This window comes from Micromys minutus (assembly GCF_963924665.1).
Source record: "Micromys minutus genome assembly, chromosome: 8".
Taxonomy (NCBI): Eukaryota; Metazoa; Chordata; class Mammalia; order Rodentia; family Muridae; genus Micromys; species Micromys minutus.
The window spans coordinates 30,939,002-30,960,665 of record NC_137977.1 but is presented as its reverse complement, the minus strand read 5'-3'; the positions used below and the strand labels follow the sequence as shown (position 1 = coordinate 30,960,665).

Sequence of the window (21,664 nt, the reverse complement as noted above, 5' to 3'; positions counted from 1 at the left end):
GGCAGAAGCACCTCTGTGTGGCCTGGGAAGGATTTAATCTGAGGAGCCTCTTGGTCACTGTTATCTTTAAGCTGCCACCAGGCAGAAGCACCTCTGTGTGGCCTGGGAAGGATTTAATCTGAGGAGCCTCTTGGTCACTGTTATCTTTAAGCGGGGCTGGCAAAGAGGAATACACGTCTTGAGACTTTCCTATGGCTTTAGGGACTGTGGGTAAGGACCCCTGTTGGCAGTCCTGTCCTCTGAGCCTCCACTGAGAAACAGTCAACAATGAACGCATCTTATTCTGTCTTCTTTCTATCGAAAGGACCGACGCTGGGGATATGGACTGAGACGGAAAAGAAAACAAAGTCTTTTCAGTTACTGTGCTCTTGCCTGGCTTTCTATTGTCTCCTTAACACACACACACACACAAAAAAACCCTTTACAAAATATTCATGGGAATTAAAAATACTGAGAGCAAAGTTGAGCTGCCTGGCAGCCCACAGGGTATCCATTAGAAGGCCCCCTCCAGTTTATAGTTTGCTTACAATTCATCTCTCTTATCATGCATGAAAAAAATCCTTTAAATAAACTTCTTATCCATTAAAAAAAAGCTCCTGAATATTACTGTCATGTACAATCTTGAATGGGATGGCAGGGTGCTGTTTCATGGTTGTGGTGTCTGATGCTGTGTGAAACCTTAATAAAGTGACTCCATCTGGCCATTGCCCCAGCTGAGCACCAGAGAACCTACCCTAGTGCTCCTTGTCTTCAGAGCACTCCAGTGTGTGAAGCCCCATGGGGTCACAGAGTTAATGCCCAGCAAGTACGCTTGCTAATTTGGAGGCATAGATAGATCTCAGCACATAGAAACTGTGCCTCTGCACCTGTTCTTTCATATTTGTCTGTAGAGGCCACCTTCGAATTCAGGAGACCCTTTGGGACCTGTCTTCTATCAGGATGTCTTCCCTGTGTCCATGCTGTGGTCCAGAGAGCCAAGGGGCTAAACAGCGTATTTTGGCCCCCAGCTTAGCAGTCACCCCAACAGTATGGTTCTATTGTGGATCCTTCTGGTGCAGCTATGGTGGAATTTAGCTACGTCATGTGTCTCCCTGTGTGACATGGTTCTTGACATTGTGGGAAGGGTCAGTAGTATTCTATGCCAGCTTTTTGTTTTCATCCTCCGGAGCCCTGCAGAGGTCCCCAAATGTAAGAGAGTGAACTACGCAGGAAGTGACTGGGCTCTCAGTTGGGACCCTCCCATCTATACCTGTGTTTCTCACACTGGGGCACATGTCAGGCCTCAGTGTGTTTGATAATCCTCACGAGGGATTAGGTGGTGTATATTCTCCAAGCACCACATGATCAGGTGACATGCCTGTGTTGATGCTGAGAGACTTCAGCAACTCCAGACAGTGAAGGGACTGAATCGTTCTCTTCACCAAACTCAAAACAAATCTCAGAAAAGACTGTATAATGGGAGCGAAGTGGTATTTGTGCTGAGAAACCATCACGTAAACCTTGTGTCTGAACGGCAGAGTGACCTTTTCAGAGGGGCCCTTGCCCTACACCAGACGCAAATACCACCAGGTTGCTTGGCATTTCCTTTTTAAATTTCAAACGTTCCTGGTTTCAAATCGGCGATTGATCTGTTTGTTTGTAGCCTGCATGCAATTAAGTTGGTCACACTGCTGTTGGAGTCTAAGGAACACAAGCTCTTTGAAGCTGCTGCCCACCTCTGACACAGCCGAGCAGGGTGCAGAAAGCCTGACTTTCTAAAGCCGAAGTGCAGGTGTTCTTGAGAACTGAACTGTGTACTGCCGGGCCATGCCATCCCATGCCATCCTTAGTAAACATGTCTGTTCTCAACTCACATTAATCCCGGGGGAAGCTGCAGAGTGCCTAGGAGAGGAAGAATTTGTTATGATTCCATTTCTAGCTACACAGCACTGGGGGAGGGGAAGGGGGATTGGCCTGAGATACCCAGACTAACAGGGGAAGGCTTCTGGGTGTTGCCTCTGAGGTGGACACAGTGGTGGGCGTGTTGAATATGTATTGTACTTCCCCCATCTCTGGCCTGGAGAGCCATAGAATCTCCAGTTGGGGCAGGAGCCTGTAACATCAGAAATCTGATTGTGTTTCTCAGTAAGAGTCTATTGGTTGATAAGAAGCACATTCTTGGGCAGTTGGGGCTATCTGGTTAGGAAGGAATCCATAACAAGAAAATCAACAGAAGAGTCAGCTAATAAAACCAGCTCTCCCTTACTCTGTTGACGGATAGAAGGGTTGCCTATGTATTAGGCAAATACTCCACCACTGAGCTGTATCCAGCCTTCCCCTTCCCCTTTTCTTTGAGTCTATTGTACCTATAGATTTTTTTCTTCTGTTTAATTAATTGGTGTGGGTTTGTTTTGTTTTGATTTAGACAGAATTTTCCTAGGTAGTCCAGGCTGGCCTCAAATTTACAATCCTTCTGCCTCAGCCTCCTGTTAGGCCTGCAGACTTTGGTTCTTTGTGTTGATTCAGGCATCTCCATTCCACCAAGTAACACAGGAATAGCACTTAGGAAAAACAGCGACAGTTCCTACCCTGAATTTTCCATCCAATTCTGGTTCTACCCCTCAAATAAATGGCTTTTTCCATTATATGTACAGTGACAGTATCATCACAAGCTTTGTAAGACCCTAACTCATGTCAGTTGTTCCTGGGATGAATGCACTCCCATTCTTGGAAGTGTCACCCTCTGGGTGACATGGATATGCTAATCACAGGAAGGAAGGTGAGGAAAGAGCTTGTCTAACAGTGGGTCTCTTTCCTCTGCCACCACAGCTCCACTTGGCAGCCCTGGCATCACTGAAGGGGGACATAGTGGAGCTGAATAAACGTCTGCAGCAAACAGAGCGTGAACGAGACCTCCTGGAAAAGAAGTTGGCCAAGGCGCAGGTAAGGAACCTGATGGGCGCTTTGTTTGTCTACTTTCTTAGTTTAAAAAAATAAATGTGTGTCTGTGTCTGTCTTTTTCTGTCTCTGTCTCTCTCTCTGTCTCTGTGTGTGTTTCAACACAACAAATGTGAATTTAATGACGAAAGGTTCTAGGTTGGCTACTAAAAGTAAAACAAAGCAAAACAGACTCAGCATAGACTAGATGGCTTAAAAAGGAAACATATTTCTTCTGGCTATGGATGTGGACATCATGGTGCCTGGCAATTTGGTTCCCAGTAAGGTTGTCTCCCCAACTTGTTTTCCACATGATGAAGAGAACAAGGCTATTTCTTTTCTTTTCTTTTTTTAAACCTCTTTATAAAAAGGCACAAATCCTATTCTTGAGGGATTTGTCCTCTTGAATCATTTCCCCTAAGTCCCACCTCCTACTATTGTCACATTGGAAGCCTTGTAGTAGTGAGCCTGAGGACTTAGAGTTAGATACAAATGCTGTGCCGAGCACCTTCACACCCTAGCATCTTCACACCCAGCACCTTCACACCCTAGCATCTTTAAACCTGAGCACCTTCACACCCAGCACCTTCACACCCAGCACCTTCACAGTCAGCACCTTCACACCCAGCACCTTCACACCCAGCACCTTCACACCCAGCACCTTCACACCCAACACCTTCACACCCAGCACCTTCACACCCTATCATCTTCACACCCAGCACCTTCACACCCACTGTATACACACAAGTCAGAAAACAGACTCTGCCTGTGATCCACCCAGCCTTCCATTCCTGTGTAATGTCCACACCTCATTTCCCATGAGGTTAACTTCTGTGATAACTTTTGTGCTAATATTTAATGCTTCTTTGCAGCTTTTCACTCTAGTTTGCATCCATAGACAGAAAGGGGTTATTCTCTTTGAATAAAAAAGAGCCAGATTATTGTAACGAACTCAACCAAACTTATGATACAGCCATTTTAAGTCTGCCACTGAAACACTTGCCTAGGCTCAAACTTCAGTATCTCAGGGAATTTCTATATAGCTAAGACGACTGCTTTAAAACTGAGGTTTTACACTTCCAGTGTTAATACGCTTTTATTCACTTGTCCACCTCATGACAAATCTATGATGGAGCTCAAACTACAAAGAAATGGCTGCATAGCCTCTTTCACGATTTATGTGCCTTTTAACTGCGCCTGTCTTTCCTTGCCACACCATATTACCCTCTCTGCTGTGTCTTTCCAAATGTCACACACACACACACACACACACACACACACACACACACACACACACACACACACACACCTGCTTACATATATTTATGTATAGGCTACATTTTGCATTTGAGGGAGAACATGTGGATTTTTTTTCTCTCTCTCTGTATTTAGGTGATCCTGATTAATATTGTTTTCAGTCCCATCCATTTATCCTGAAATTTTCATGATTTTATTTTTACTTATGGGTGAATATTACTACAGTTTGCCATGTTTAATCTTGTTCTTTTAGAAAGGAGGCATTTCCTTTAAATACCTAGAACTCAAAGGCTTATTCTCCGTGCCGCCTTTGAATTCAATAATGCTTGTTAAGCTTGGCACCAAGTCACTGCTGGTGACTGCATACTCCTGGTGTAGTTCATCCCATCCTGCCTCTCCTGCTAGCCAGAGGTGAGGTCAGATTCACATCCTGCTCCCTTGGAAAATCTGTAAAATGTGTCCTTTCACCAGCAAACACACGCTGGCCGCTGATATTTTTTAGACGTTAGCAGCTGTCGATATGTAATGTGTAGATCAGTAGTTCTCAATCTTCCTGATGCTGTGACCTTGAATACAGTTCCTCATGTTGTGGTGACTCCCAACCATACAATTATTTCCATTGCTACTTCATAACTTTAATTTTGGTACTGTTATGAATCTTAATGTAAATATCTGTTTTCTGATGGCTTTGGGTGACCCTTCTGAAAGGGTCAGTCAACCCTCCGCCATCGGGTCATGACCCACGGGCTGAAAACCGCTGGCAGACTTAAACTAGGTATGTCATGATTTCATTTGAATTCATTACAATAAAGTGATTCTTTTTTATTCAAAAGATTAAACTCTTTCTGGGCATTACTTCATTATAGGCCGCGCCACATTAGTTGAATCATCCCTAAGTTCCTGCTGGAGATGCTTTTACTGGGGAATTTCCCACCTGCTGTTTGTTCAAACCTGATACACCACTAAGGGGAATTTAAACCAGCGCCTGAACTGAGCCATGTATTTAACCTTTGTCAAGAGGGCGCATTGATTGGCTGTGCTGGCTCTGAAAGTGCTCTCTTGTTTCTTAATATTGTCAAGATTTTGTGCATTTAAATATATTTGAATTTCAATCTGTTGTCATTATTTTCCTCATAAAAGCTCCAGTAGTACTATTTTTAGCCAGGAGGAGCCTCAGATTGCTTATGAGTCTTTTGGCCTGTACTAAACAGCAACTCCAGACATTCCGAGAGATTCTGTACCCTCCAAACTGGAAGTGCTCATTCTCTGAGCAGCCAGAGTTTTCCTATCAGGCAGTATTTCCAGATTACTGCCTTGGGTACCCAAGAAGCTTGTCACTTCTCGGTTGCTCATTGTATTGGGCCTCTTTTGTAGATAAAGTCAGAAACTATTTTTTTTAACTATTGTATGTGTGTGTGTTTCTTTTGTTGTTTTGTTTTGTTGTGGGTGTTTGTTTGTTTTAAACACTGAAGTTTTGCTGGGCCAAGGCAAACTTCCCCGAGCAGCCTGCTTTCCTAGGGGGCCTCCACTCTCAGACTCTCAGGCCACCTCTCTTCCACCTCCATCAGACTCCTGAATCACACAGGAAAGCTTCCTTTCCCCCACCCATCTTCCCTGCTGGCTGAGCCTTCTGAGCTAAGCCAAGCTGCCCTTAGCAGTCTGACATCCCAGGGGGACCTCCATTCTCCTGATGCTTCTCCTCCATCTCCATCGGTGTCCTCTGAGAGGCTCCACCAAATAGCTGACTGGGAAAGATGGATAGAGCTTGGCATTCTTAAGGAAAATAGGAGGAAGAATTGAGTGTCTTGAAGGGGAATAGAAACTCTACAGAAAGACTAACAAAGTCAACTAGCTTGGACCCTTGGGACCCTCGGAGTCTATCTAAACCACCAACCAAAGAACATACACAGGCTGGAACTAGGCCTCCTTGCTTTATGTAGCAGATGTGCAGGTTGGTCTTCATGAGGGTCTTGAACAATTGGAGCAGGGGCTGTCCCAAAAGCTGTTGCCTGTCCTTGGCATATGATCTTCTAGCTGGGCTGTCTCGTCTAGCCTTAGAGAGGAAGTACCTAGCCCCAGAGAGACTTGATATGCCAGGGTGAGGCGATACCCATAGGGCCACCATGTGCCCAAAAAAGAAGGGGAAAGGGAAAGGATTGAGGGAGAGGGTAACCAGGAGGGGCAAAGAACAGGGTGCAAAGTGAATAAGTAAAAAATAGTAAAAAAGTGAAAAAACAAAACAAAATACCAAAGCCACTCTGAATTACCATCTTTTTAAAAAGAACCGAGCATGTGTTTATGCAGCACGGTTTAAAGAACTTGAACTCAATGTTCCCTTGGAAACAGGCTCCGAGCAGGTGTGCATGAACCAGCACCCCTGGTAGGTCTCAGCAGTGTCAGTGTTGGCTGACTCAGAATCAAGATTGAGTCTAATGGGTGGAAAACATATTAGACCAAACTGGGCTCTTTTGCAGGAGTAATCTGCATGTGTACCTGCTGAGCCATCTCTACACCCCCTCCTTGAACCAGGTATGAAGGTGAGCTAGGAGAATTACAAGTGCAGAGTCTGCTTGAGCAACAGGGAAAGCTCAAGGTCAGCCTGGACAGTTTAGTGAGCCTCTGTCTCAAAGATTCAGAAAAGCTCTGTGTTGACCCTCAGAGGAGGACTGTCTAGCATCCACAAAGTCCCAGCTTCTGTCCTCACCCAGCGAAGGAAAGAAGCTTCTCTGTGACACACGGCGATGGTGGGTCGATGACTTGTCTCTAAGGCGGGTCTTAGTAACCCAGGAGTCAGTCCTGTCTCAGTGGCTCAGGTCCTGGGATTACGGGCCTGTGCCATCATGCCCAGCTTTGCATGGCTACTTCCCAAGTAAGTATACCCTAACACTACAAAATTACTTTCCCAGTCAGAAAGGAAGGAATTGAAGAAAACATTTACAACTGGAGAAAAACAGTTTCAGTTTTGTTGCTGACACCATCCTAGAAGGCTTTGGAAAATTTTAGGAGGCTGTCTTGTCTCACAACTACAGTTGAATCTGGTGGTAGGCTAAAGAAGACTGGCCCTATGCTCAGTCAGCTACCTTCCCATTTGACAGGCAGCCAGGCAGGTGACCCCTCTCCACAGCCAAGGGCAGATGAGCTGCTGAGCCAGGCCGCTAGTACTTTTTCCACAATGCAGATTCTCTGCATGGCAGTTTGGGGGTCTGCTGTTGTTTGGATTTTGTTTTTGTTTTTGTTTTTGTTTTTTTTTTAGCTTGGATGATTGGGGAGGAACAGACAGAGATATCAACATTATATTGTCAGTAACCAGCTTTGCTGAACTGGACTCTAAGTTATTTCAAGAGAAAGTGCTAGATCTATAACACTGTAGATTTTTAAAAAACAGTAAAATGGTATTAAAAAACTGTTGTCCAACTTGCATGTATCCAAAGCCCATCACTGTTGGCAGTTCATTATTGGCGAGACTCCATCCCCACCCCCAGGCAATCTTCTCAGTACCGGACCTTAAAGCATTACGGTTATGATATTTATTAGGATTAATGCGTGTCAATACAACACAGTTTTTTTTTCCAGGAGATAGTAAAAGATAATAGAAAACTTTGCTCAGATCCTTGGGGGCTTATTTGTGTTTAAGCAGTCTCACAGAATGGCTGTTGGTCGCTGTCTTTAACCTTAGTGATACCAATCACACCGGAAAGCCACTAACTTGTATTTCCCTTCCTACACCAGTCTTAAGTCACCCCATGCATACTTCACTAGAGAGATGCCTTTCAAATTACAAAACAACAAAAAAAAAACAAAACAAAACAAAAAAAGAAACAACTAAATAAAACCCCTAAGATCTAGGAAAGAGAACATGAGGAAATGTCAGCCTAGCTATTCTGATTCCCTTACAAAGATGGATTTATTCTAGAAGGGGTAAATGCAATGAGCTGACGGTGCTGTGCTCTCCTGTCGTGTGCCTCGGTAAAAGATGCGTGCTTCCAGCTATCCCAGCTTCTGCGAGAACAAATGCATGTGAAGTTTCTTCTGTGGCTGGAGGAAGGTTTACCATCTCTGAATACAATAGTGTCATGATTAGACAAAATTGTACACGGTACTTGATGGTTACCTTCACTGGAGATCCGTGGAAGAAATCCAGCACCCGTTCAATAATTATTGATAACACTGGAATTGGTTGAATAATAGTAGGTTTCCTGTAGGACTCTGAAATCGATCCAAGACGGAATTTTACAAATCTCCCTAGGGTGGAAGGGAAGAGCTGAGTAAGGAGCCAATAAGATGGGAAAGACAGGATTAGTTTTCTGCTGCTTTGCTTTGCAACAAATTGGGGCAAGTGTACTACGAGGAACACATCCCTAACCTCGCCAACTGAGCAGGTGCACGGAACTGTGCTTGCACATGCATCCACGTTCAAAGCAGCAGTGCGATGAGATGCCTCCTGTTTTGGAAGTTCTCTGCCTCCCCAAAGCAAGCCCCCTGGGTTGTCACACTCTGGCTTTTAAGAAAGAAAACATGTACTTTCAATGAAATGGAACAGACACAGTATTTTTCCCCCTGAGATGAAGTACTTTGCAGGCGTTTTCTTTGTTAGCTCCTCTGTCCTCTCTTCTTTGTGGGTAGTGCTCTTTGGTGACATGGTGACGCCTCCAGCTCTGTGCTACTCCATGGCATCTGAGTTTCCCTTTTCCCAGCTTGCTCTCCTCTTCGGAGGACCGTGGCAGAGCTTAGAATCAGAATTGATTTACCCCGAGTACCATTAGGTATGTCCAACCCAGCATGACCCTGAGACAGTATCATCTCAGCCCGCCATATTTTGAAGGGAGAGGTGATAACCCCCTTTCCAGGATGGCTGATAGGGTTAACACATTAATGACGGTATTGCATTTTTTTTCTGAGAAGCCAGTTTATAATGCTCTTAGGTTTGACGGCTGAGACAAATGTGATGATTAAAGATCAGTGGCCTCAGTGGGGTAAGGGAAAACCCAGCGAAGAGCATTAACAGAACCATAAAGCTCCTCAGTATCACCACACTGCACATGCTTTTCCAGTGGACCTCATGTGCTCAGGCAGGCTAGCTTGAGACTTTGTGTGAGATTGTATCGCAAGCAGAGATGTGTCTAAAAGGTTTTTTCCTTGGCAGTTGAAATAGGCTGTTGCTTGCTTTTTATTTACTTTTATAATATTCTTGTTTACATATGCATATGTGTTTGTGCACACACATTCCACAGTGTACTTGTGAAGGCCAGAGGACAACTTACAGGACTTGGTTCTCTCCTTCCATCATGTGACTCCCAGACATGGAAACTCAGATCCTCCAGCTTAGCCACAAGTACCTTCTCCTCTTGTGCCTTCTGGATAGCCGAGTTGTTTTTACTTAAACATTATTGTACATGGTCAACCCCAGCAATTCAGATGGCTAGATGTGGGTATTTATATGGATTTTATTCCTCCCTAAACATGACAGGGTTAAGGTCTTGAAATGGAGCTCAGGATATATATCACATAGCAGACAAAAATCCAGGAAAAAGAAAGCACTCTGATATTTAATCACAAGCTGAAAGTCCGTAGCTATGGGGAAAATCTAGATTCCCAGTGACACTGACCTCTAGAAACATTGAGGCAAGCCGCTGCAGCCATAGGCTCTCTGGCTTTGGCTTTCTGGTAGCATCAGTCAGAAATTGAATTTAGGATGTGTGGAGAGAGAGCCCAGAATGCATTTACTGCAATGACAGAAAAAGCAGAGGCACATTGTTTCAAGCTATTTCTTCTCTTTTTCATTGGAAATGTGGCAGGGGTTTGTGTATGATAAAGCAAATAAAATAATAATAACCAGCAGGTAAGGGTCCCATGGGAAACTCTTGTTATTTTTTCCTGGCACCTGATAAGTCATCACTGGATGATAGGTAGCTGGAGCTGCTGACAGAAGCCAGCATTGCCCAGTTTCTCACTGAGTGAACTTGGGTGCTTCTGTCCTCTTTAGGGATGGGGATGTCTACATCTTCCAGCTCCTGTCTGGCACTATTGGGCATAACATTTCCTGGTGTTTCTTGGGGTCCTTAAGCAGCTGGAGAGGGTGAAGGAGGGAGGTTATGGAATCGGTTCCCAGGTAACGCAAACAGAATTAGAATTTTTGTTGTTGGTCTGTTGCTTAGTTCTTGTTGTCTGTTTGTTTTAGTGGTGTCTCCCCAGTACCTGGGTTACAAGAAATAAAACAGTCACTTCATGTCGAGTCTGTTTTCCCATGTACAAAATGATTTGATCAGTCGGAGTATGATATGTAGTAATAGCAAGCAATTCTAGCTATAAATAGCTTACTAGCAGCTCATGCAGGGGTGTGGGGTATGGCTGTGGCTGTGTGTGGAGTGGGGGAGGGGAGTCAGGGGGTACATGCACACGCATGCTTGGTGCACCTCACCTAGGCACCCAAGTTCATCAAACTTCTATCATCTGGGAGGCCACTACTCACCATGACCAGGAGAAGGACCTGTGGTAAATCTTACCAGAGTTCTCCATACCAAATGGTGTGTAATTGCTTATCTCATTGGTCAGAACAGATTACAGGGCCTATATTAGCTCGAGGGGGAAGAAAAGTATGGGTTTATTCTTGCAAAGGAGGCAGTAATACCAAGGGCTGTGAAGGCCCTGCTGGCTGCCTCAGCAGGGCTGCTAATGTTTATCTTTCAGGTGGAGCCGCACTGACTGTGGGAGAGACAGAGACACCATTTGGAAAAGGATTGTGTGGATGGATTAATGAAATTCTGACAGATCTTTTAGATCTTTCATTGCCATAAATATTGTAAATGAGTAACTGAGAACTTAGAAAGCCCATTTGAAGTGTTTTTCAAACAAATGACAATAATTTTACAATATATCAAAGCTTGTAGGGCATAGCAAAGCCCATATTAAGCTGGATATTTACCTCAATTTATGCCTATATTTTAAAAAAGAGAAATACCAATAAAGGACAAAAATGAAAACAGCATAAGCAAAAATTCCACAACCATCACTGTATATCAAGATGCTCAAAAATAAAGTTAAAAAATAAACAAACTTGAGACTGCATTTCTGATCATCACTTGTGAGCATTCTCTACAGATTATTATGAACAAGTCAGTGCTTTAACAGCCTATGAGACACTGCCAGTCTCTGGATGTAAACACTGCCCCGAGATGGAACCAATGTCGCCCACACATTCTCCCCACTGACTTGTCCCACGTTTCTTATTCTCCAAAACCCCAGGATTCTCTTAGTCCATTTAATGATAGTGACCACAGCTCCCTTCAAAGTGCTTGTCACAGTTCCTTCCCCTGTGACACTAGGTAGTCTCTTAGACATTTGGGGCAATCCAGAGATGTCTGGTATTTGTTAAAGGAAACAGTAAATCAAAGAAGCTTCCTAGTACTTTCATAAAAGCATCTTGTGGAAAAAAATGTAGGGATGTGTGCCAAACAGTTTTGCCCTCTGCTAAGAATGTTGTTTCCCCCTGACTTCCCTCCTGCTAGCTGCAAGTTCAGGCTTCCTGTAGTCTCTTGTTCCTGCACACTCCTTCAGGCAGACGCTTCAGCTGGAAGCCAGGGCAAAGGTGGTACAGTACCACATGTCATCCTATCGCTCTCCATCTGCTCTCTCCGAAACCCAGCTGGCCCCACAGGATCTTTATTTAGTGTAGACCACAGCAGTCCACAAGGATGTCTGTGTTGTCTCACCCTGGCTTTCAAGTCTAGCACTGAACCTCTTTCATCATGGTAGGGTTCTTGACCGGCTAGGTGGTAGCAGTAGCCTGTTGTTCCATCGACCGGAGACAAGGAAGAATGTGGAGAGAAGATGATAGAAGCTCATGAAGCTAGTGTGGGAAGCATCACACAGAAAACGGTCTAGTGAACTGGGTGTTGAAAGCAAGGCCTTCGCAGAGTCCAAAGCAAAGACTGGCATTGTCCTGCCAACCTTTCCAGTTTGATCACACAAGAGCGTATACTCTGTAGGTATATGAGGAAAACACACACTATTTGAGGGTGGGAATAAAGACCAGCAGTGAGAGCTCATAGATGCCTCTCAGGAACTAAGGGCAACAGTATTCTACCCTTAAATGTTTCAGAGAAAGACAGGGTCTGTTTATTTAGTAACCCAAGGGAGTTTTGACATTCTGACATTTTATGGACTTTTCTTCCTCCAAAGATTAGCAGATTGTGGGTGGGAGAGTCCTGAAATGCATGGAACAGGTTTCCTCTTTTCTGAAGGCTTTCTTTGGTGTTTGGGATTAAACCCAGAACCTCACTTAAACATAAGCTGTACTACTGAGCAGCTGAGTAGTGTCCCCAGCCAATTAAAGGAGACCTTTGTTCCATGTTCATCCTTACCTCTCGGCACCCACTGACTCTCAGCTTGACTTTGAGTGGGGGTTATTTGATGTTGAGGTTATTATCGAACGTAGTAGTTCACACTGGTGTTGTTTGGAAAGCAGGCATTCTATGAGGTTTTATGACAGAGCAGTCAAAAACCGTGCCTGCCCTAATCTTGTTTCTAGAGCTTGGAGGATCCCCAGGTTCCTGCCCTGGGTGACATCATTGAGAACACAGAAGATATAGGGAAGGGGAGGGCCTATGAGGGAGTAGGTAAGAAGCCTTACCCTTTTCCTGCCACTAGGCCTAAAGAAACACACCTGTAGAGCTGGCTGGAGATCACATATGGCTCTTGGCATTTGGAAAACCTTGTTGAAAGTGAAATTAAAATTTCCCTGCTGGACAGGAAATTAATAACCGCTGAGTGTAGCCGACAAGGCCAGAACTAGACCACTTGTTCCATCTCCTAGGATGTTTTATTGTTATGTAAATGAGATTAGCCGCTACTACCTGGGAGCAATTGAGGAGGGTAGAAAGAAATAATGGTGGATAGAATCCTGATGGTTTAAATTCCCTCTGCAAAAATGTTTTCATAGCATGCAGTGATTCCTACCCCATCAATGCATGGGCATGGGGAATCTTTGGGCCCTTTTTGCCCTTGTTTCTATAAAGCAGCCTTCATGTCTCTGACATGCTGCCATTTTCCCATCTGACAACACTTCTAGATTACCCACAGCGAGCTGGGCCATATGCCACCAGGGTGGGGGAGATGGCTAGTGTTAAATAATGGACTATCTAGTGTCTGCCTTCTGGGAGTTTACAGTATGGAAGAAAAGGAAATTCAATAGCACAAACAAGTCCCCCAACCCCACCAGAAAACACATTATATTACTTAGTGGTCTTGGTTGAAAAATACTGTCAAAAATGAAGCAAATTGGTAGAAGAGAGTAAGGGATAACCCTTTGTGGCTGTGGATGAATCAGCTTTGTGCAAACTTATGTGCATTACTTGGGGGCACTTACTCAAGATTTAGAATCTAGTGGACTAATCTGATGAACTCTCATCCATTTTTTGGTTAGGAGCAAACAATGACTCCTCAGAGGGAGGAAGAGAAGGAAGAAGTGTTAGGAAGAGAAGCCCAGGATCTCCTCCCAAGGCATTGAAAATTTTAATTGGGGCTACAAGAGTTAGTTTGGGGTGGTTTTAGTTTGAGTATTCCAGTTTTGAGAGTGAGAGTTTGAAGCCATAAAGTGCAGAGTCATTCTCCAAAAGACATGTCAACACATGTCCATCTTCTGTGTTCTTGGTCCTAGTGTGAACAGTCACATCTCATGAGAGAGCATGAAGACGTCCAGGAACGCACAACACTCCGCTATGAGGAGCGCATCACAGAACTCCACAGCATCATTGCAGAACTCAACAAGAAGATAGACCGTCTACAAGGTACCACCATCAGGTATGGCTGTTCTGTTTAACCTGTGCTGGTTCTTGGTTGTAATGGAGTTGAAGCAGCCCCTGTGAGTCATTGTATGAGCCATATGCCTTGATCTCTGTTGTCCCCTTCTGATTCTGATCCTAGAGGGTAGAAAGGGTGGGTTTTTTGACAGCCGTCAAGGAAAGTGTGTTACTAACAAGTTCTAGGCAAATGCCCCCCTCAGTCTTAGAGACAGACAACAGTCTGATGCCCTTCCTGACTCTTTTGGTCACCAAATTCTCTCCAGACTTTGTGCCTTCCTCAGAGGTTCTGAGCCTCGTGAATGTGGCTTACTGTTAAGCATGATATAAGATTCTAGATAATCAGTTAATATTCTGAGCTTATTCCAAGAAGTTCATCAGTGGAGACACTTATCCTCTTACTGGATTCCTAAGGCAAGGCTTGACCCATCAGTTTACTGGAAGAAAAGACTTGAGCCATTAATTAATGGGTAATAAATCCAGGGTTAAGAAAAATGCTGGTGGGGAAGAGTTAGCCAAGCGGAGAGGGGAGATAAAGTTGGAATCCAGAGACTCTAGTTTGGCTTGGTTATCATTCTTTGAAGGTGCCTGTCAGGGAGTTCACCTCCCTGGATTATTTGGCTCCTGAGTCTGTGAGCACATGGTGTTCAGTTCTCTGCCTGTGCCCTGTGGCTCAAGGAGACTCGCTGAGGAGCTCACCCTGGTGGGCAGGGAGCATCCCAGTGCAGAGAAGCAGTACTTTCCTTCCTAGAAAAAGGGTGCTCTGTTCACAAAGCATTTGCATAAGCCATAATTAAAAGACTCTCTGAGGCAGCTGCTTTGAGTCCTCCCTGGAGAAGCTCTGGCTCACGGGAGACTTTGGATGCATTTTGTTCCAACTCTTGAGAGTCACAGTAATGATGGGGCTTCTTGAGAGTGCTGACGGGCATCTGTTTTCTGGGCAAAACCATGGAAAATTTTACATTGACTTGGAGCCGCACAATAAATTTTATGTTCCAATTTAGAACGTTAAGGTTTTAAAATCGTATCCTGGTCTACGAAATGATTGTGGGTTAGAAATGCATGAGCAAAGAGAAGATTTTAGCCCAAAGAGATGATTATAGTAGATTTCAAAAAAGCCCAACAGTACGCTTGGCAAATTGGCGATTTTCACTAAAAATGGGTTTCACGTTTAAAAACTGGAGAAGGTGCCAGTGAGTGGGTGTGGCCAGTGTGAGGTAAATGCAGCACCTGCCAGGGGCACAACTCCATTGCAGGATGTTTAAGTTGGACAGAATAGCCAGACTGCCTCACTTGGAAACTGTGAGCTGCTTGACCTGTCAATGCCTCCAATTTCAAAACAATCACATCTGTGCAGATGCCATGTTACGGTCTACCTGTTTCCATTTTGCAAATGAGCTAGCTTCTCCTCGAGGGGATTCCCTGCCTGGCTGTAAGATGTGTTCTGTAGACCTGTGAGACTGGGTTGTTCCTGGCCTCTGAACTCCAGAGGCTAAGGCAGGGCCCCAGCCTCTAGCACTCGGAGAACTGTATTTGTCCTCTACTCCTGATATGCTTGTTGCAACCTCGGAACAACCTACAGTGGATGAATTCTTAACTGCCTTGACATGCCCTAGGTGTAGAGGGCTGATTGTCACATTAGTCAGGTGCCTCTGAAGCTAATGCTATTCTTTTCTTTCTTCTTTTTCAAGATTTATTTATTTTATTTTATGTATATTTGTGCTATAACTGTATAATCTGCATGCCAGAAGAGGGTATTAGATCCCAGTATAGATGGTTGTAAGCCAAGACATGGTTGCTGGATATCAAACTCAGGACCTCTGGAAGAATAGCCAGTGATCTTAAATGCTGTGCTTTATCCTATACTTTCCAATATCCCGAGATAAGGTAAACCCAGTGTCCTCTCTGTGACATCCAAGGATAAGGGGGGAGGGGAGGGAGAAGTGGTGGAAAGACTGTCTATGTCTTCATCCTCATACAACTTCGAATTCTCCTTTTAGTTACGCACCCAGGAACCTACACCGAAAATGTCTGCTTTTCATCCTTGCAATATCGAGCTCTCCTGGCTGACAAGCCTAGAGGGAACATACATGTACAGGAGATATGATAGCGGTTCCAGTTAACCACACGGCTCTTTGTAGTATCCACGCTCTTAGAACCGAAGAATAAGCTTGGTGTTGGTGTCTCACGAAGAAACGTGAGAACTAAGCAGAGGTAGCTCAGTGAGGCACTTGCTTTGAAAAAGGTACATCAGAAACCAAACTATGTGGGCAAGCACATGCGCACTGACTGTCTTTCCCCCATTGTCTGAGATCTGACCCCGTACTCTTTTAACATTGGTTAGTTTTGCAAGATTCATGGCAAAGGAGATGAAGGAAGTGACAAAGTGGTAGTTAAATAACAGTTTGATTGGGTGGGGGGTATCAAAGCATTTATATGAAGTTCTATAAGGGAAGGAATAAAAAGATTTGCATAAAAGTCTTAGCAAGGTGAGAGAAATAAAAAGAATTAAATTCCTTGTCCTAATTAGGTTTTATAGTATTTGACAGAAAAGGTTAGCATTTGATGTTTCTTAGAATGCCATTGAAGTACAAAAGGAAAAAAAGTAGTTATTGTATTGGCAGGTGAGGGGGACACAGTAGGGTAGTTCGGACTGTATTTGAAACCTGGAAGTTGATAGGCTACTGGCTAGAAATTGTTAACAGTTCAAGTTAATAGATTAGAGCAAGCCAATACAGGGGCAGGCCTTTGAAGAATAAAGATTTTGAAATACTTTATTAGGGAAAACACTAATTCTGGGCTTGGTGGTTAAGAAAATTTGCTGCTTTAATGGAGCATATGAATTTAATTCTCAGAACCTATATAGTGACTCATGGCACCTTTAGGTTTGGGGATCAAATATCTTGTCATGACCTCCACGGGCACCGGGCATATACCATATGGTATGTGTACATACATGAAGGGGAAATAGTCTTACACATAAAATAAGTAAATCTTTTAAAAAGTAAGAATGAAAGAACTAATTATAACTAAAGTGAGGTACTGGCCAAGTCAAAAGAAGCACATTTTCTAGAAGGAAACAAAAGGAGGTGTCAACAATATCAGATCTAGCCTCGTGACCAGTTGTAGAAACGGGGTGAAGTAGACATAGTTTTCTGGTTTTGTATGTATGTATTTTGTATCTCCTCTTGGTTTTCTGCTACTTGTATATAGTGGAACTTTTCCCTTGGTGGCTAGGTTTCAGTGTCTAGTCAGGTCTGCCATTGGCTGGAGGAGGCTGATATGAAGTGGTTCTCCTGTTTTGAGGAGTGGCTGAACTCATTCCATTGACCAGAGGGACAATTACAGAAGGCTGATGATGCTACTGCTGTTGTGGTTGAGAAATTTAACTGATCCAAAGGGTTTATTTGATGGTAACTAAGCGGTCATCAAGTGTAGACTACAATGGCTGTCTTCTGGTCCAAATATCATTCCCTGTTCTTTTTCTATTTCCCCCAAATCAAAGGAATTCTGGGCCCTGGGACTACTTCCCAGACCCCTTTCTCAGGTATGTCCTGGATTGCTTTCAGTCTGGTGATGAAGTATGCCCACATGGATCTGGGAAGGAGTAGTGACATTAACCATCCCCGCTTGGCCATGATAGTGGCGGCAGATATGGAGCTGCAAAGATCTGCCTTGATTGGCCAGACACAAAGTTCTGAACAGATATATAGTGAAAGCAACAGGGAGAACAGAGCTGGGGCGACAAGGCTGACAGCTCCTGGTGGCCGCCACCCACTCACCTCCATCTTCTCCCCATTCTCCCACCAGCATTGCAAGCACAGACCTGCCTGCATGCAGTGCTGTCTGCTTGAATCTTCTAGAACAGTTTGTTTTCCTAACTGATCCCTGCTGATTCATCCTAAGTCCCATCTCCTAGAGGCAAACCCTGAACATTTTGTATATATGTCCTTCTGAAATGTTTTCTTTTAAAGCTGTTAAACATAGTGGGTAACACAGCACACTGCACACATGGTTTTGTAATATGTGCTTTTTCACTTCTCTGTGTATTGTGACTGCCTTTCAAAAGATGTTTAGTTTGACTTGGGGAGATTATATAATGGGATAGAAAATATGAAAAGAATATGACCATAGAGCACTTTGGATCCCAGAAGAAAAAAAGAATGATGTCTAAGCAAACTGAACATGAGATCATTTCATTCCCATGAGCAACTCTTGTCACAACAGCCTTTCTCTGCTAACCCCCTCAGCTCATCTCTGTTCTCTCCTTTCTTGGCAAAGCTCGGAGCTTGTTGCTGTCTGGCTTCTTGCCCCAGCAGTTTTCCCCCAAACCCCTTTTCCGTGGACTGAGAGTTGCCTCCTGCCATCTGCTGATCACCAGGGTGTGATGTGTGTAGATGAGCTTTTCCGAGGTGATTTGGGTCAGATGAAGTCATGAAGGTAGGGCTGTCATGGTGGGATCCCGCATTCCTAAAAAGAGACACCAGAGAGCTGGCCCCCTCCCACGCATGTGATGAGAGAATGAGAAGGCAGGCCATCTGCAAGCCAGACAGAGGACCCATCCAGAAAAATGACCATGCTGCCAATGAGTTTAGGCTTTCCAGCCTTCAGGAACACGAGAAGCCACATTTCTGTTGTTTAAGCCACCCAGTCTGCAGTATTCTGTTTTGGCAGCTGGAGCAGCATAAGATGCTAATGATTTCTCTGTCTTTCTCCCCAAGCTCCTCCCTTGCCTTCCTTCTCTTACCCCCTTTCCTCCCTCTCTTTTGCAATGCTGCAGATAGACCCCAGAGCCCCACACATGCTACGTACATGGCCTCCTGTGCCAGCCCATTTTTTATTTTTGTTTTTGAGATAACATCTAGCTATATAACTACATAACTACACACACACACACACACACACACACACACACACACACACCACACACACACACACACACACACACACACACACACACACACACACAGAGAGAGAGAGAGAGAGAGAGAGAGACGTATTGGGAGAGGATTTTTAATTTTATTTTCTTTTTTCATCTTGCAATTCTGCTATAAAGAGATGTTACTTACAGGTTTGTTCATCTAGTCAGCACCGCACTCCACCCTCCACATACACACACACTGACTATAATAGCTGCCCACAGCTTGTGATTCTCTTGTCTTGACCTCTTCTATGCAGGTATTGGTGTATCTAATCATGCTTCCCCACTGATGACTTTTTAACTGAAAAATCTAAATGTCCTTTCTTGTTTTGGGTTAATAGCACTGGGCCTAATCTCCCTCAGTATTTCTACTGGAGACCTCTTTGACCATTGAGAACACTGCGCATTCTAGACTTTACCCTTCCCTGCTGACTTCTGCCCTCAGTCCTGGGTCATATGATGCGTCTTTCCAGCACCTTCCATCCTGGATAGCACCCACCCCCACTACTAACTCCCTGTTTCTGTGATCTTTACATCTGCACTGAACCCCACTATGGGAGCCAACTCCCTGGGGAGCAGGGCAATCTCTGACATATCCATCTCCTGTGGTGTCATCTACTGGCCTGGCTTTCAGGGTTGCTGCAGGACCCTGACTATGCTTCCTGATTTCTTTTTCAGCCCACAAGGCAGCCACGTGCTGTGTCTCAAAGAGTATCCAAGACCTCTTTATCTCAAAATGTGTTGTTCTGCTTAATTGAGAGCCTAAACGTTGCACTAAAATCCAGAAAGATTCTATTTATCTTCCCCTGGCCTCCTGTGTGTGTGGAAGGAGCCCTGCTGAGTACAGTAAGTCCTTGTCTGTGGCTCTCATGTCAGATCTTAGGATAAGAATGGAATGTTACTCTGTGGACTCACATCTTCTTTGCTTAGTTGCTCACTCAAAGGCTCGTAGATGAGCTGTCTTCCTCTCTGCTCGATGGGAAACAGGAAGAAGTTCAGAAAGCCATACTTTACCCCAACTTACCACCTATTTCCACAATGGAATCTTTGAGAGAACTGAAAAGAATATATTTCTTTCATATATCAGCCATTTCAGGGAAGGTCTGCATTTCATTGTAAGAAAGATAGAATGTGGATCAATTTTTTTTTAAAAAAACTGAAAAACCTATTGGCTCAAGTCCAGTGGGTTTAATAGCTGTAGTTGACTGACAGCCATGAAAGCCAATGAGCAATCATCCAGGCTATCTTCTGGTTTGTGTCAGGCTCACGGCAGAAATGGATGTGTGTGAAGTTAGCTTATGACGTTGTATTTCTCAGCACTCTCACCTGCACAGAAACATCAGCTCCAAGTCTAGAGCACACGGGAACTACACCTTTGTCAACTTTTCCCTTTCATGACTAAGTAATTTTATGGTGAATGGAGTCCATAGGCCACAATGTAAGATTATTATTTCATTGGTTCTAAACTAAGGAATTAGGTTGCACTGGCCATGTTTTGGATGTTCTATTTTTAAAATATGAATTCCGGCTCTTCTGGTCTTTAGTCGTCTTCCATGTGACTTTTCCACACTGATGGTCGTCATGCAGCTGTTTGTGTACTCTAGAACCTACCACCCTAGGATACTTGGTTATATTTTTTGATACAGCTAGAAGCAGGTGTTAATGATTGCAAGTCTGCAAAGCCCCTTGAAGCACTTCTCAGATGCTTCTTAGTGCACAGAGCTGTAGGCATTTGGAATCCTGTGAGGTGGAGTTTTATACAACAAAGAGAGACCCTTGAGACTTGGTAATTTAATTTTAGCAACTATCCACCCCATGGATGACCTGTTTATCTAAACTTCTATTTTTCTGGCTAAACTCATCACGTTAGGGAATTTATTGATATTTTTATCACTGGAATTAACAATGGTTTTGGGGAGGAGGGGAAGGCAGTCCTACCTCAAAGAAATAATCTGGTACAAGACTAAGAGTTACTGTATAGGGAACAGGAAGGTGGCTTGGTAAAAGCACTTGCTACCATGGTTTTTTGTTTGTTTTGCTTCCTCTAATATAACAAATTCTCCTTTTGATCCACACTGCCAGCCAAACTCCTGCCCCTCTTTGGTAACTGCTCTACTACACACCTTGCTCAACTCCTCAAAGCTCTGAGTTTGTGCGCATGCTCATTTTGTCTCCTAACCTGGAGTGATGGTCCCTCTGTGTCCCCTCCTAGCACATCTCAAGTTAGAGAGGGTTGTGGAAATGTTTGTCTCCCGGAAGATAGCACTTACCCAGACTTTCCTTTCCTGTGTTCATCTTGGTGCTCTGATACTTTGAATGGGATCCTCAGTTTGCTTTCATGATAGGAAAAGCCTCCAGCCCCAGGCGCCATTATGAGTGTGATGTCATTCTCCTTCCCACTCACCCCAGAGGGAATATCCCCCTCGTTATGTTCCCTTCTCACATCCTCTCCCTAGTTACTCCTTTATAAAGTTATCCCTAGGAGTAATTCAATATAAAGCAGATTTGGCAGCAACCATGAGTTTGGAATCTGCCAAGCCAATTTTAACTGCCGACTAAAGGAAGAGCTGATGTATCGGTTCACAAACAATTACCCTCTAGATCAAAAGGTGACTAATAAGAAGGCTACCCTTTAATTGTTTTCTCGCCTAAACCTAATTATTGTTGACTCGCGTAGATGTCTAAATAATTAACATTCATAGCTTATTAACCTGTTTTTGTTTTTACCTTCACTTCCATTCTAATCCATATTTTGTATAGCCAGAGGCTTTGT

At 44.0% G+C, this 21,664-nt stretch overlaps 1 protein-coding gene across 2 annotated transcripts in view; it reads left to right on the top strand.

Annotated features, from left to right (window-relative positions):
* Window positions 1–21,664, top strand: part of MCC (MCC regulator of WNT signaling pathway) — a gene marked incomplete at its 5' end in the record, with an annotated part of 375,431 nt that overhangs the window by 275,005 nt on the left and 78,762 nt on the right. For both annotated transcript variants that reach the window (XM_080920142.1, XM_080920143.1), the window contains 2 exons: window positions 2,809–2,922; window positions 13,829–13,971. In XM_080920142.1, coding sequence (XP_080776268.1) covers window positions 2,809–2,922; window positions 13,829–13,971 — 257 coding nt within the window. The remainder of the gene's footprint in view (window positions 1–2,808; window positions 2,923–13,828; window positions 13,972–21,664) is intronic.